Source organism: Nomascus leucogenys, chromosome 2 (genome assembly GCF_006542625.1).
Source record: "Nomascus leucogenys isolate Asia chromosome 2, Asia_NLE_v1, whole genome shotgun sequence".
NCBI classification, from domain to species: Eukaryota; Metazoa; Chordata; class Mammalia; order Primates; family Hylobatidae; genus Nomascus; species Nomascus leucogenys.
Genome location: NC_044382.1, coordinates 1,309,842 through 1,324,237, shown reverse-complemented (window position 1 = coordinate 1,324,237; position 14,396 = coordinate 1,309,842). Strand labels below are relative to the sequence as shown.

At 57.3% G+C, this 14,396-nt stretch overlaps 1 protein-coding gene across 3 annotated transcripts in view; it reads right to left on the bottom strand.

The window, feature by feature from the left end:
* The window catches only part of RASGEF1C (RasGEF domain family member 1C), a 107,683-nt gene that overhangs the window by 35,620 nt on the left and 57,667 nt on the right, over positions 1 to 14,396 (bottom strand). For all 3 annotated transcript variants that reach the window (XR_004032637.1, XM_030824253.1, XM_030824244.1), the window contains exons 2-4: positions 7,284 to 7,466; positions 6,998 to 7,120; positions 5,787 to 5,924 (exon numbers count right to left, since the gene is read on the bottom strand). Coding sequence is in view for 2 of the 3 variants with exons in the window: in XM_030824244.1 (XP_030680104.1) it covers positions 5,787 to 5,924; positions 6,998 to 7,120; positions 7,284 to 7,466 (444 nt within the window). In the remaining variant the exon portion in view is untranslated. The remainder of the gene's footprint in view (positions 1 to 5,786; positions 5,925 to 6,997; positions 7,121 to 7,283; positions 7,467 to 14,396) is intronic.

Below are 14,396 nucleotides of genomic sequence, written 5' to 3'. Positions count from 1 at the left end.
CGATTTTTCCAGTGATGTTAGGTTCTAGCTTGTTTGTTCTTTCCTGACTCTTCTGTGCCCCCTCTGAGTGTGTGGGTGCTATCTGCCCTGCTCCTTGGCCTCCTCTCATTTTCTCACTGATTTCTACACACTCGTGGATAGGAGCTCGGAGATCTCGCTGGTAGATAAGGGCAGGGCCAGAGACATAAACCACCGGGCATGTCAAGGCATTCCCTTGTCACTGTCGTGGGTCCACGTGTATGGAGCACCAGGCCGTGCTGAGGTGGAACAGCGCTTTGCCCCTCCTGCCTCGGGCTGAAGCCCTCTCTCCGCACTGATCATAGCTGGGAGGCTGCCCGGGAGGCTGGGAGGTCTGGAGCCGCTTTTCCTTCTATTTCCACAAGCCATCTGCTGCATCCACAGAGCTGGGTGTGAATGCAGTCGTCCGACGGTGGCCTGGGTGGCAGCCACGGCTCTCCAGGTGCCTCCAAGCTCCTTGGACTGGGCATTTCACAGCTGGAATCCCTGTCCCTGACCAGATGAGGCCAGATGAGCACGGGCCTCTGTTCTCTGAAATTCTAGGAGACCCCTCCTGAGCCAGCTTAGGGCCAATGTCCTCCTGCCTACTAAATAACAGGCAGAGGTGGCAGAAAGCTGATGCACGAGCTAATGAGGCTCCTGGGGGTCTGCTCCCTCCATTGGTTTGTCCTCTATGTCAGCTTTCTGCCACCTCTGCCACAGAGGGAGCCTCAGAGGGCGGTGGTCAGTTCCCCAGACAGTCCGTGTGAGCGAGTTAGAAAGCAAGACCAGGCCGGGCGCGGTGGCTCATGCCTGTAATCCCAGCACTTTGGGAGGCCGAGGAGGGCAGATCACGAGGTCAGGAGTTCGAGACAAGCCTAGCCAACATAGCGAAACCCCGTCTCTACTAAAAATACAAAAATTAGCTGGGCGTGGTGGTGCATGCCTGTAATCCCAGCTACTCAGAAGGCTGAGGCAGGAGAATCGCTTGAACCCAGGAGGTGGTGGTTGCAGTGAGCCAAATCACGCCACTGCACTCCAGTCTGGGTGACAGAGCGAGACTCCGTCTCAGAAAAAAAAAAAAAAGCAAGCAAGACCAGTCCTCGGAGAGGTGCTGCCTGTGGAGTCGGCCTCCTCTGCGGCAGGCCCAATGGGTATGGCCAGAGCACTGGGGTCCTCCCTGGCTCCCTGAGCCTCCTTCAGCCTTGGCACTGGCCTCCCTGAGTTCTAACTACTGCGTCCAACCTACCGGGAGCCCCACAAAGGCTGGGCTGGCCATGACACTCCTCTGGGTTCCCTGCCCAGCACAGGGTGGCCCGATGCTGGGAAGGAATTCCCGGGAGTCCCCAGAACCACGGTCACGGAGAATGGCCTCCTCAGTCCCTCTCCAGTGCTGCTCCAGCTGCCGAGAGCTGGTGTGGAGCACAGTGATGACATGGGAGTGGGCAGGGGAAAGAGGAAGGTGCCACCTTTCACTGTCACTCTGATGGGGAGCCCACTGCTGTCTCCTCTGCAGCCCTGAGCTCTGTTGTTCTCTCACAGCCCTGTGAGGGAGGAATGATCACCCTCCCTTTTACAGAAAGACACGGCCCAGAGAGATGAAGTAACTTGCCCAAAGACACACAGCTCTGAAAAGACCTGTGCTCACCTCATTATCTTGTGCACAGCACTTTCTGTCCTTTTATTCCACCCTTATGTGAGAAGTCTTTCAAAAAGATAATGCTGAAATATTTTGGAAGCAAAGCCTACGTCTATGGTTTGCTTACAGCTAACTTGTGGGAAAGCAAAATGTGTGAGGGGACAGGACAAACCAGTTCAGCAAAATATTATTGTTGGAGTTGGGTGATGAGGACAGAGGAGGGCATGGTAACCATTCTTCACTTTTGCATGTTGGAAATGTTTCACAGTGAAAGTTCTGTAAAACTTAAGAAACAATGCTCATATGCCTGATTTGGGGAACCATCTGTTCTCCTCATAGCCCTCGTTGATTGAGCGCTGAAGCAAGCGCGCACCTGACTTCAGGGACTCCTCGCTGCAAAGCTGCGTGGTGGGGACAGGTATTATCCTGTTTTACCAATAAGGAAACTGGCTCAGAGAGGCAAAGCACCTTGCCTGAGGTCACACAGCTGTGGTTTCCGAGTCTGGATCTGGGTGGGTTCAGGCTGGGTCTCAGGCCCTCCCTCATCATTCTGGTCCGGGGCTCTTCCAGCCCGAACTGTTCTGCGCCAGGAGGGGAACAACCCATAGTCCACAGCAGCGCCCAGTGAGGAGAGGCAGTGCCCGGAGAAGGTCCTGTTTGGTGCGTGCTTTTTTGTGGAAGCGCAACTTGAGGTCACCGGAGACATGCGGAAGCACCCCTGGCCGGGGCCTAGGTTGGGACTGGGGAACTCCCATTCCAGTCCACACTACACAGCCTGGTGACAGACCTGTGGGTTCTCCAGGTGGACAGGTGCTACTAGTTTCCCGAGGGGAACCAGGCCAGGGCTTACCTCAGCCCCACCACCGAGACATGGCTCCAACATCAGGCAGGTCACATCTGCCTGGTCATATGACAGACCTCACTGCTGACCCTTGGGGGTCAAAGGGAACAAAACAGGAGACTGGGGCCTCACTCCCCACATACCATCCACCCAGCACCCATCATCCCCACACTCACCTCTTCTCCAGCCACATGCTACCACCCACCTCCCCTTTTATACAGTGATCCACCCCAGATCCATCAATTCACTCCTCTCCCCTTCCTTCCTTCTAACATCTGCCCACTCACAAATCCACTTGCCCACCCATCAGCCCACCACGCACTTTTACTCATCCATCCCCATCCACCTGGCCCCATCTCTTCACTCAGCTGCTGTCACCCACCTCTCTTTTACAGTGACCCCCAACCCCCCAACAGAACCATCAATTCACTCATCTACCCTTGCTCCCTCCTATCTAACATTCACCCTCTCACCCATCCACCCACCCACCCAGCCAACTTCCCCTCCATCTATTCACCCATCTACCCACCCACCCAGCCACCTTTCCCTCCATCTACTCACCCATCCACCCACCCACCCCCCCCCCCCCCCCCCCCCCCCCCCCCCCCCCCCCCTCCATCTACTCACCCATCCACCCACCCACCCAGCCACCTTCCCCTCCATCTACTCACCCATCCACCCACCCACCCAGCCACCTTCCCCTCCATCTACTCACCCATCCACCCACCCACCCAGCCACCTTCCCCTCCATCTACTCACCCATCTACCCACCCACCCAGCCACCTTCCCCTCCATCTACTCACCCATCTACCCACCCACCCAGCCACCTTCCCCTCCATCTACTCACCCATCCACCCACCCACCCAGCCACCTTCCCCTCCATCTACTCACCCATCACCCACCCACCCAGCCACTTCCCCTCCATCTATTCACCCATCTACCCACCCACTCGCCAACTTCCCCTCCATCTACTCACCCATCTACCCACCCACCCATCCACCTCCCCCTCCCACCTATTCACCCATCCACCCACCCACCCATCCACCTTCCCCTCCCATCTATTCACCCATCTACCCACCCACCTGTCCACCTTCCCCTCCATTTATTCAACCTCCCACCCACTGACCCATCCACCTTCCCCTCTATCTATTCAACTATTCAACCACCCATCCACCTTCCGCTCCACCTATTCACCCATCCACCCACCCACCCATCTACCTTCCTCTCCAACTATTCACCCATCCACCCACCCACCCATCTACCTTCCTCTCCATCTATTCAACCATCCACCCACCCACCCACCCATCCACCTTCCCCTCCCATCTATTCACCCATCTACCCACCCACCTGTCCACCTTCCCCTCCATTTATTCAACCTCCCACCCACTGACCCATCCACCTTCCCCTCTATCTATTCAACTATTCAACCACCCATCCACCTTCCGCTCCACCTATTCACCCATCCACCCACCCACCCATCTACCTTCCTCTCCATCTATTCACCCATACACCCCCCCACCCATCTACCTTCCTCTCCACCTATTCACCCATCCACCCACCCACCCATCTACCTTCCTCTCCATCTATTCACCCATCCACCCACCTACCCATCTACCTTCCTCTCCATCTATTCACCCATCCACCCACCCACCCATCTACCTTCCTCTCCAACTATTCACCCATCCACCCACCCACCCATCTACCTTCCTCTCCATCTATTCAACCATCTACCCACCCACCCACCCATCCACTTTCCCCTCCATCTATTCAAACACCCACCCACCCACCTGTCCACCCTTCCTATATTTCTCCCTCTCTTCTTTCCATTAATCTTTCCACATCCACTTACCCCATGCATCCACCTGCCTATCCAATTACCCAGTCACCTATTCTTTCCCACATTCATCTATAAAAGTAGCCAAATGTCTTCCCAGCCAGTCAGCCAGCACCCCATCCCCTGTTTCCACTGTCCCTATTCCCCACCCATCCAATCATCAACTGTTCCCTGGCCCTGTTTTGTGCTGCAGCCTAAGCCAAATGTCACAATCTCGAGATGGATTAGGGGATGCGGAGGAGGAAGAGGAGGGGGTGAGGAGCAGAACAGAGGAGGGGAGAAGTGCGGGGAGGAGGAAGAGGAAACTGCCCTCATCTCACTGAGCCTCAGAACTTGCCTGCTCAGTTCTGAGTCACTTGCCTGCTGTGTGAAGTGACCCCTGGCAGTGCCTCCCTCAGAGGCTGAGTGATGTCTGCCATGGGCGTTTGGCTTCCTGTTGCCCAGCCTGTGTTGGAAGTTTTCCCTTGTCTCACATGCAGCTCTTCTGCCATGTCCAGACCTACTCTGCGGCATGTCACCAGCTACCAGCTTGCCATGTTCCGTTTCCTTCCAGGATGACCAACATGCGCCCCCGCCCACGTTTCCCCCTTCCAGGTAATGCTACACCAGTGCTGCCCACAGTGGCATTCTGGGATGCTGATAAACTTGCCCCTTCTAAGCACACCAGGAGACGTCTGTCTCCATAATCCTGGGAGGTGAAGATTTTTGTCCTCCTTTCGCCCATAAGGGAAGTGAGGCTTGGAGACCCTTCAGTGCTCTCCTCAGAGTAACACAGCTGGGAGAGCAAAGCGGGTGTGGGCCACAGCAGCACCTGATGCCCAGCACACCCAAGGCCTCTCAAGCCACTGGGGTTCCTGAGGGCAAGGGCTGTGTTTACCTGGTGTGGTTTAACTGCAGGGGTGAGGTCTTGTCCCCTCCCCTGCCCCTACCCTGAAGGTTTGCAGCTTACCCCTGGAGGCAGAGAGGATCCCGGGAGAATCTGCATGGACAGGTGTGGGCCATTTTCCCTGCTACTGTTTTTTTGTTCATCCTGTAGACGCTCTTCCCTGGCCCTGATTTGCGGGTCCCTGCCTAGCAGCACTGACCACCAGCCCAGCCCTTCTTGCACGGGAAGTGGGGCAGGGGCAGGAGGGGGAGGTCTCCACGGCCAAGGCCCAGGACAGGCCTCTGCCAGCCCCGCCTAGTAGGTCAGAGGCCAACAGCCTGGCCACCCGGCCCCAAGAGCCCATGAATGGGTCTCTCTCACCCGCCATCTGATGACATTGGTGAGAGCCGTCAGGGAGAGGTCACCAGACTCCGCGTTCCCCCCCAGCTCGGCAGTGCCTGATTCCTTGATGGGCCAGAAAGGGGCTGGATTTAGAGGGGCCGTGGTGTGCAAGCTGGGGAGATGAGGGCCCTGGGGTGCGGGCCGGGAACAGGTGCAGGCCTGGGACAGGAGTGGCCCAGGGTGACGCGACCCCCGCCCGGCTGCCCACCTCGTCACAGGGGGCGATGCGGCCCACGACGTCCTTAAGGTGCCCGATAGTCGACTCCTCCTGGAAGTCCCTTGGGAAGGTCTCGGTCCACTCGGCCAACAGCTGCAGCAATTTGGGGCCGAACTTCCGGACCCGGGCCTGCGGGCAAGCGAGGGGCACCGCGCTCGTGAGGGGCGCTGGGCGGGCACGTGAGCCTCACTGCGCGTCCTTGCGGGTCTGGCCGCCGGGGCAGGCAGGGCCTCGTGCCCTCTCTGTGCCAGGGAGGGGCAGGGGGGTTGCCATCCTGCTTGGCGCCCACGGGGAGAGGAGGGGGACGGACACATTTCTGGGCGGGGCCATCTCTTGCTCTGGCCTTTCTGCCGTTGATGGCTCCGTCCTCCCTGTGGAGTCTTCGCGCTGCGGGGAGTGCGGAGTCCTCAGAGCAGTGGACCCTGCCCCAGGGGTGGGTCTAGGTCTGTGCCGACCAATCAGAGCAGTGCATACTCCGTCATGCACAGTGATTGGCTCACAGGTGGCCACGTGAACTAGGATACGCCAATGAGGAGACTCACTGGACCAGTAAGGAAAAGGAATTGAGGCTTCCACGTGACTGGAAAGGGTGGTGGGTGAGCCTGGCGCGGTGGAGGCGGCCCAGCACCACACCAGCCAGCCCGAGGGAGGCCAGCCCAGGGAAACGGTAGCAGAGGGTGGGAGGGAGACAGGCCACGGTGCAATGCTGTGGTTTGGGGCCCAAGCCAGCGGTCCCTGAGATAGGGCAGGTACATGAGTCAGCTCAGTCCTTTAGGTTCAGGTGGGTCGAAGTTGGGTTTCTCTCACTAGCTGTAGAGCCCTACGGACGCGTGTGTAATAGAGGCAGCCCGCAGGACCTGGCCAGGACTGGGAAGGTGGAGCGGATGTGCTGGGGGAAGGAAGCCCACCAGAGGCAGCAGGCCCTCCCGGCCACGGATGGGTCCTACTGACCGGGCTCCGGATACTCAGGTCTGGGCTTAATGGGCTCAAGGGTTTCTGTAGGGCACTGGAAAACTACATGGAGGTTAAAGGTCCTGTTCTGCTCCTTCTGGCTCTGGGCCTCACACAAGGTGGAAACACCCGGTAGCCACCTTGTCAGGAAAACGGGGACGATCATTGCCTGCCCGAGAGGCCGATGCCTTGAGGACATGGCAGGGCAGTGCTGGCACACTCTCAGACCCGTGGCCTGCCCTCCACCTCACCTTGTCCAGCACCGGCTTGTCCAGCTGCTGCTGCTCGATGCACAGGTGGCAGACCCGGGCCAGGAGCTCCCGGGGCTCGATGAACAGGCGAGAGCTCAGCAGGAAGGTGAAGATGTAGGCTTTCTGGGGGACACACAAGAAAGAGGGCACACGCTCAGGAGGGCACCAGGAGGGGCATGCTTCCCAGCTGGCCCTGTACCCTGGCCCAAGGCCACTCCCAGCCCTGTTGCCTCCCATGCCTGGTGGAGGAGAGCCCACTCTCCTGCCCGCTGCGTGGGTCACCCACCTCGGGGTAGTAGTCGGCTGTGGGCACCAGGTGCTGGATCAGTGTTTCCAGGGAGGCTGAGGATGGAGCTCCATCCAGGAGGGGCTGTCCGGCCTGTTCGCCATCTGTGGGCTCGGTGGGGGGTGGGCTGAAGCTGCCTGGGGTGACCATGTCGGAGGCACTCAGCGTCTGTGGCATGCCTGCCTGCAATGGCAAGGGGCAGTGAGGACCTGAGTGGGGGCACACCTGAGTTGGGTGCACCTGAGTGGGGTGCACCTGAGTGGGAGCTGCTGGTCCCAGGGCTCCTAGCTGGGCAGGCTCCCCCCACAGCCACTTCGTGCCAGCTTGAGTCCAGTGGTCACTTCCTGGGAGTGCTGTCAGGGCCCCTTCCTCACAGCACAGCCTTCATTCTCCTTCTTCTCACGGCCTCTCAACTCTCCTGCAGGACCCATCTCTTCTCTACTCTACTTCTCTTGCCCCACTCAGGGACAGGCCTCTTCTAGATTCTGCCCCCGCCCCCCTCCACGAAGGTCGTTTTTCACAAGCCTGGATAATCAGCCTAATCCCCCTGCTTCTGGCCACAAAGATTGGTTCAGGGATTGGCCCCATCCAAATTAGGGGGGCTCAGCTGCAATCCCAGAACTTTTGTGGCACTTGGAGGCTTTCTTTCCCCTGGAGTCTTTGAGCTGGTGGAATGTGTTTCCGACACTACTGGGGCCATTGTGGCGGGAAAGTGAGCACAGCGTCGGGGACCTTGAATCCTGCTGTGCTGGAAGCTGCTCCGAGGACTTCTCCATCATATGTGCCTGTTTAAGGTGGGGTTCTCTCAGGTACAGTCAAAACTGCTGTCCTCCTTAGCCTGGCATTCCAGGCTCTTTGTGATTTGGACTAGCTGACCTGTCCATCCTCACCGCCTATCACACCCCATTGCTCTTGGTGCCAGCCACGTACTCTCCTCCAAATGCCTTCTCCAACTCTGAACCACGGCACATGCCGCTCCCTCCTGCAGGAAGGCTCTCCCACCATCTTCACTCCCCTATCCCTCCAGGTGTGGCTGAAATGCCTCGTCCTCGGCGGAGCCTTCCCTGCTTCCCACCAAGGCTGCACCTGACCTCTGGTGGGCATCAGCAGATTCTGCTTATCAGCCTTGTTGGGTGCCTGGGTGCTGCTGTCAGTACCTGGCACAGGGAAAGGCCAGCTGCAGCCGTTACAGTGTCTTCTCTACCCAAACCTCCAGGCAGAGGCCAGAGCACATCCTCTGTGACACTGCTCTGAGTGACAGGCCTGGCAGCAGCAGGTGTCCATACACACGTGCAGGGAGCCCATGCTTACTCTCAGAAGCTCTTCCACTTACCCCTCTAGGCCAGTCTTCCTCGAAAGCCCAGGAGCCCTCACAGTGACATGTCTTAGCTAAACCTGTGACTGTTTAACCAGCCCCTACATTCTTGATCGTGGAGTCCTGCCAGCTCACTGCAGGGTCTTCTGTGGACTCCGAGGCTCCCCTGCTCACGCTGCCCCTGCTGCCCCGATGGCAAACCCTGACCCTGGCCTGTTTCTCCTTTCCAGCACTCTGAGTGACCCTGCCCTGGGAGTAGAGACAGAGGGATGAGGGGGGTCGGAGCTGACACTGGGGATCAGAGGGAGCCCCTCAGAGGGCTGTCCCATGGCCATGTGGGTGTGGGAGGTGCTGGGACTGGGTTACAGCATGGGAAGGGCCCAGGCATTGGTGTGGACAGCAGCCCAGACAGTCCTGGCCATGGTGACAGACATAGCTGATTTTCGCCTCCCTGACAATGCTGTAAGTGTTCAATTTTCAGCCGATGAAACTGTAAAATTTCACAAAATCACCTCCTGTCTGTCCCAGGGGGAGGCGGCTGAGCAGGCGGGCATGCAGGAAGCTGCACATGCTCAGCGGGAGGGGGCTAGCTGCGGGATGGGCCAGCTGCAGGGTGCACGCTGCTCTGCCTCCTGCCTAGGGCCCGGCAGCTCAGTCTGATTCCACCAGACAGAAAACCTGTGAGCCTGGGAGGTCCGCTGTCTCCTGCTGGACACCTGGCACCTATTCACTCTGCAGCGTTGGGCCCGCCCCAGATCCCAGCCCAATTTTCTTGACGAGCCAGTGGCAAGGGTGGAGGTGGCTCTGGAAGCCTCTGCAGGATGGTTTGCCATCGGGGCAGCAGGGGCCTTTCTGAAGGAGGCCGGGAGGCTGCCACTTTAAAGAGACCGCCAGGAGGCTCCCAGGGGACCTGGGGCCTGGCCTGGAACCAGGTCCTGGGCACATGGGAGGTGGGAGCAGTGTTCAGATCCAGCTCTGCTCTGGAGCGACTAGCTCACGCTGGAGCCAGGGGTGGTGGTGGTTGCTGAACTATTGTGACCCACAGGGATGCCCAGAGAGGGGCTGGGCTGCCAGTGGCCCTCCGACCTCCAATCACCCATCGTGTCACCAGCTGGGTCCAGGTCTGGGTCTCAATGAATGGGTTATCCTTGTGCCGCAGCCTTCAGTTTTTTCCTGCGGTTGCAAAGGGTCATCCATTCATGTGTGTATGCATGGAGCGACTCCTGGCTCCATTCCAGGCAATGGGGACAAAGCCCAACCTCAGGGAGCTGGTAGGGGAGGCAGAGCTGTGCAGAGACTGCCCCACTGGAGGCGTGCTATGAGGGAAAGGGGGTGACCACTCTCTGTGCTCACTGCGGTGGATGTCCTGGGAGACCCCACTAAGAGAAGGTGAGGTCAGAGCTGCTGCCACCAGGGGACTCCCCCACCACTCCCACCCCTCCCTGCAGGCATGCTGGTGCAGACAGGCCAGGTGCCACCTCCGGCCTCTGCATGAGGACAGCTGGGGACGCAGAGGACACTGCTGCTCCTCTATCCGCCAGGGACAGCCAGTTCCTCCTCCCTCCAGCAGGAGCTCCAGCCTGCCTGGAATGGGCTGGGTGAGGGTGGCTGCACTGAGTGCTGAGGGCAGGAAGGAATCTGCAGAGAGACATGCCAGACAGACTGACCAGCATGTGCAGAGGCTCAGTGGAGCTGGGGGCAACGTGGTGTGATCATGGGAGTATATGCTTAGGTGTCAGGAGCCAGGCAGTGGCTCCTGGAAGGGTAGGGGGGAGTGACTGAGTGGGGGTCAGGGAGCGTGCAGAGTGATCAGAGCATCACGTTCCTTGTGTGCAAAAACAGCCATGTAACAAGGGTCCCTCGCTCCACTCATAAGTGACTGCTTTTATTCGTTTCTTGTCTTTCTGTAGCTTTATGCAAAGACAAGGAAATGTAAATACATATCCCCTTTTCTGTCTGTATTACACAAAAAGGTAGCATACTGTCCACACTCCCCCACACTGGGCTTTCTTCTCTAACAATGCATTTTGAGGACCTTTCCGTGGCAGGGCAGGGCTGCCTCATTCATTTTTATAAAAATCGCCTCACAATATTCCATTGTTTGGATGTCCACAAATAATTTTTAAAAAGCAATGAGGAAGCAGCCCAAGCGTCCATCAGTGACGAATGGATGGAGAAAACGTGGCCTCTCCACACAGTGGGACAGGAGTCAGCCTTAGAGAGGAAGGAGGTTCTGAGCCTGCGGCAACACGGATGACCTTGAGGACATCACGCTAAGTGAAATGAACCTGATACAGAAGCAGAAACACTGAGTGACTCCACTTGCAGAGGCACCTAGAGTCATCACATTCACAGAGGCAGACAGTGGGACGGCGAGTGCCAGGGGCTGGGGGTGGGACACGAGAACAGAGTCTCATTTGTGAAGAAGAAAAGATTTCTGGAGAGGGACGGAGGTGATGGTTCCACCATGATATGAAGGTACTTAATGTCACTGAATTGTATGCTTAAAAAGGGTTAAAATGATACATTTTATGTTATGTGTATTTATGTGTATTTTATCACATTTTTTTTTTTTTTTTGAGATAGAGTCTCGCTCTGTCGCCAGGCTGGAGTGTAGTGGCGCGGTCTCAGCTCACTGCAATCTCCACTTCCCGGGTTCAAGGGATTCTCGTGCCTCAGCTTCCCGAGTAGCTGGGATTACAGGTGCCCACCACCACGCCCAGCTAATTTTTGTGTTTTTAGTAGAGACGGGGTTTCACCATGTTAGCCAGGATGGTCTCGATCTCCTGACCTTGTATCACACTTTTTAAAAAAGGCAGTGATGATGGGGCAATTGTTTATTGTTACAATATCTCTCAGAAGTCTTGAAATCACTGTTAAGTCTCCCATCTGTGTTTTGTGCACATGGCCTGAATGATGCACGTGACAAAGGGGCTGGGAGTCTTGGGGGCTGCAGAGATGGGATCTCAGCATGAGGGGCTCAGCACGGATGGGGAACGTTCTGCCCGTCCCCTGCAGAGAGGCCTTTCCATTTCTCCCTCTATCTGCCTCGTTGGAACGTGGGGCTCGGTGTGCGTGAACTAGATACATGCACGGTGTGGCTGCTCCTGTGGGGTTCTGCTTCCTACCCATGAAATGAATGAGACTTAATTAAATGCCCAGGGCTGGCAGGCCTGCAAGGGCAGCCCCTTACACACCACTGCGGGGAGGGGTGGCGTGCGTTGTCATGGTCCCTTTCATTGTACCAAGACTTGGCTCAATGCGCCAAGAGCCTTATGTTCTATAGCGTCCTTTCATCCTAATCAAAGCCTGGGAAATGTATCCTGAGAAAATAAAGGGGACAAGCTGTGGAAAGAAAGGCCCTTGCTTCAGCATTAAATCCCAGCAGCGAACACTCTCGAGCAGCGCAGATGGCAAACAAAGGGAGCACGGACGAGGAGGTGCACAGACCCACGGGCAGAGTGGCTGTGGCCGCTGCAGTGATGGTTCTGAACACACGGTCATAACCCAGAAAACGGTGTGGCACAAGGAGGGGAAAACAGCAGGAGAGAAAGGTGCGGATGGTGGAAATGACATTCATGCGGATGAAGACTGGGGCCCTGAGAAATGAGTTGCTGCTGCGCCCGCCCAGCACCCCAGCGTTTTAGAGTCCTTCGTCCAAGCTGAAGTCCACTCATCAGATGAAGGCTCTGGGAACACCTGAACTGATTCCAGGCCTGGAATGGTGAGGCTGGGGGCACGTGCCCCCGCTGTGGCAAGGGCACTGACGGGACACTGAGAGGAAATGCCTGGCTCTGGCACACAGCCCCAAGTGGCCGGGGCATGAGCTTCTGCCTCGGTTTTCCTCTCCATGGCTCCTGTCCCGCTGCCCGGCCCCCAGCCCCTCAGGCATCTCTCCTTGTGTGTGTCTCCAGGCCCTGCACCTGGAGGTCCTGAGGCTCCTGCAGCAGTTCAAGGGACAGCAGGTGAGGATTGTGTGGGGTCAGCTCTGCAGAGAGACAGGCAGACATGGGACAGGACCCCACGTGCCACCCTGCAGGGGGGCACTCTGATGCCTGCCAGTGCCCAGCTGGGCATCCTTCCTTCTGGAGGCCCTGCTGGCAGGCTCAGGGCCCACCCTGCTCCAGGCCGCTGGCGCTGGCAAAGTTTCTGGGACAGCATGGCCCCAGGCCAACCCCTCTATGGGAGACGGGAAATGTGTGCAGGGACAGCGGCACGATGTGGTGCGTTTATAAGGAAGGCCAGCCCTGGAGATGGATGGGCATATTCCCCTGCTGTTCCAGTGGGTGCTGGAAAGAGGTAACAGTCACCTGCCCCCAGCCAGATGAAAACGTGCCCAAGGGCCCTGCTGTTCCTCCTCAGTGTAGGGCTGGCAGAAGATGGGCCGGCTGTGCCAGTGAAAACCCACAAGCTCTGCTGTGCTCTGGGAGCGGACGTGCTCAGACCTTCCCGGTGTAAAAGCCATCCAGGACATCCAGGACTCCTGACTTGTTTCATATTATGATTGTAAGGGTGGCAATTAATTCTATTTTTTAAAAAAGCCACACAGTGAGTTAAAGCACAGTTAGACATGACATCTGTAGTGCCGAGGTGGTCAGTTTACAAACCCTGTTCCTGCTGGGGTCCCCACATCCCTCAGCATGGGTGGCTGGCATTAAACCCCATCTGCAAAATGGGGCCGGGCGCGGTGGCTCACGCCTGTAATCCCAGCACTTTGGGAGGCCGAGGTGGGCGGATCACGAGGTCAGGAGATCGAGACCATCCTGGCTAACACGGTGAAACCCCGTCTCTACTAAAAATACAAAAAATTAGCCGGGCGTGGTGGCAGGCGCCTGTAGTCCCAGCTACGCGGGAGGCTGAGGCAGGAGAATGGCGTAAACCCGGGAGGCGGAGCTTGCTGTGAGCCAAGATCACGCCACTGCACTCCAGCCTGGGCGACAGAGAGAGACCCCTTCTCAAAAAAAAAAAAAAAAAAAAAAAAAAAATCTGCAAAATGGAAATCCATTGAACTTGCAGAAGAAAAGCAGGTGGCTGGTCAGAGCGCGTCTTGGGGGCTGGAGAGATGTTCTCCCTGGGCCAGGTGTGGCAGAAGGGACAGAGGTAAAGAAGGTTCCTGAAGACCCCTGTGAGGACCACATGCTTGTCTCAGGAAGAAACCTGCGAGCTCTGAGAGGAGGGAGCAGCCCCCCCTTCAGGTTGTGGAGACTGGCACACGAAGTACCTCGCACAGTGCCTGCTGTGGAGAAAGGACCCCCAAGGCCAGCATTCCCCACAGGGAGCTCGCCACCTGCTAGGGCCGGACCACAACACAGGCAGCAACTGCTGCTAAGCAAGGCTCTGTGCCAAAAAGACTTGCCACCTGCACTGCCATGGTTCCCCATGGCTTCTGTGCTGGCTGCAGCTGGGGCAACCCTCTACCTGCCCATCCAGCCCTGCAGCTGAAACCTTGTCCCAACTGCTGCTGGCAATGATCTCACTGCTTTAGCCTCAAAGGCTGTGGTGGGCCCACAGCCCCAGATCAGAGCCCTTTCTGCCCTTGCTTTAATATGGTGCAGAATTTTACACATTTACACATTCTCAAGAGTTTGAGACCAGCCTGGGCAACACGGCGAGACCCTCATCTCTAGAAAAAGTTTTTAAAAATTAGGTTGACGTAATGTCACATGCCTGTAGTCCGAGCTACTTGGGAGGCTGAGATGGGAGGATGGCTTGAGCCCAGGAATTCAAGGCTGCAGTGAGCTATGACTGCACCACTGCACTCCAGCCTGGGTGACAGAGCAAGACCCTGTCTCTACCAA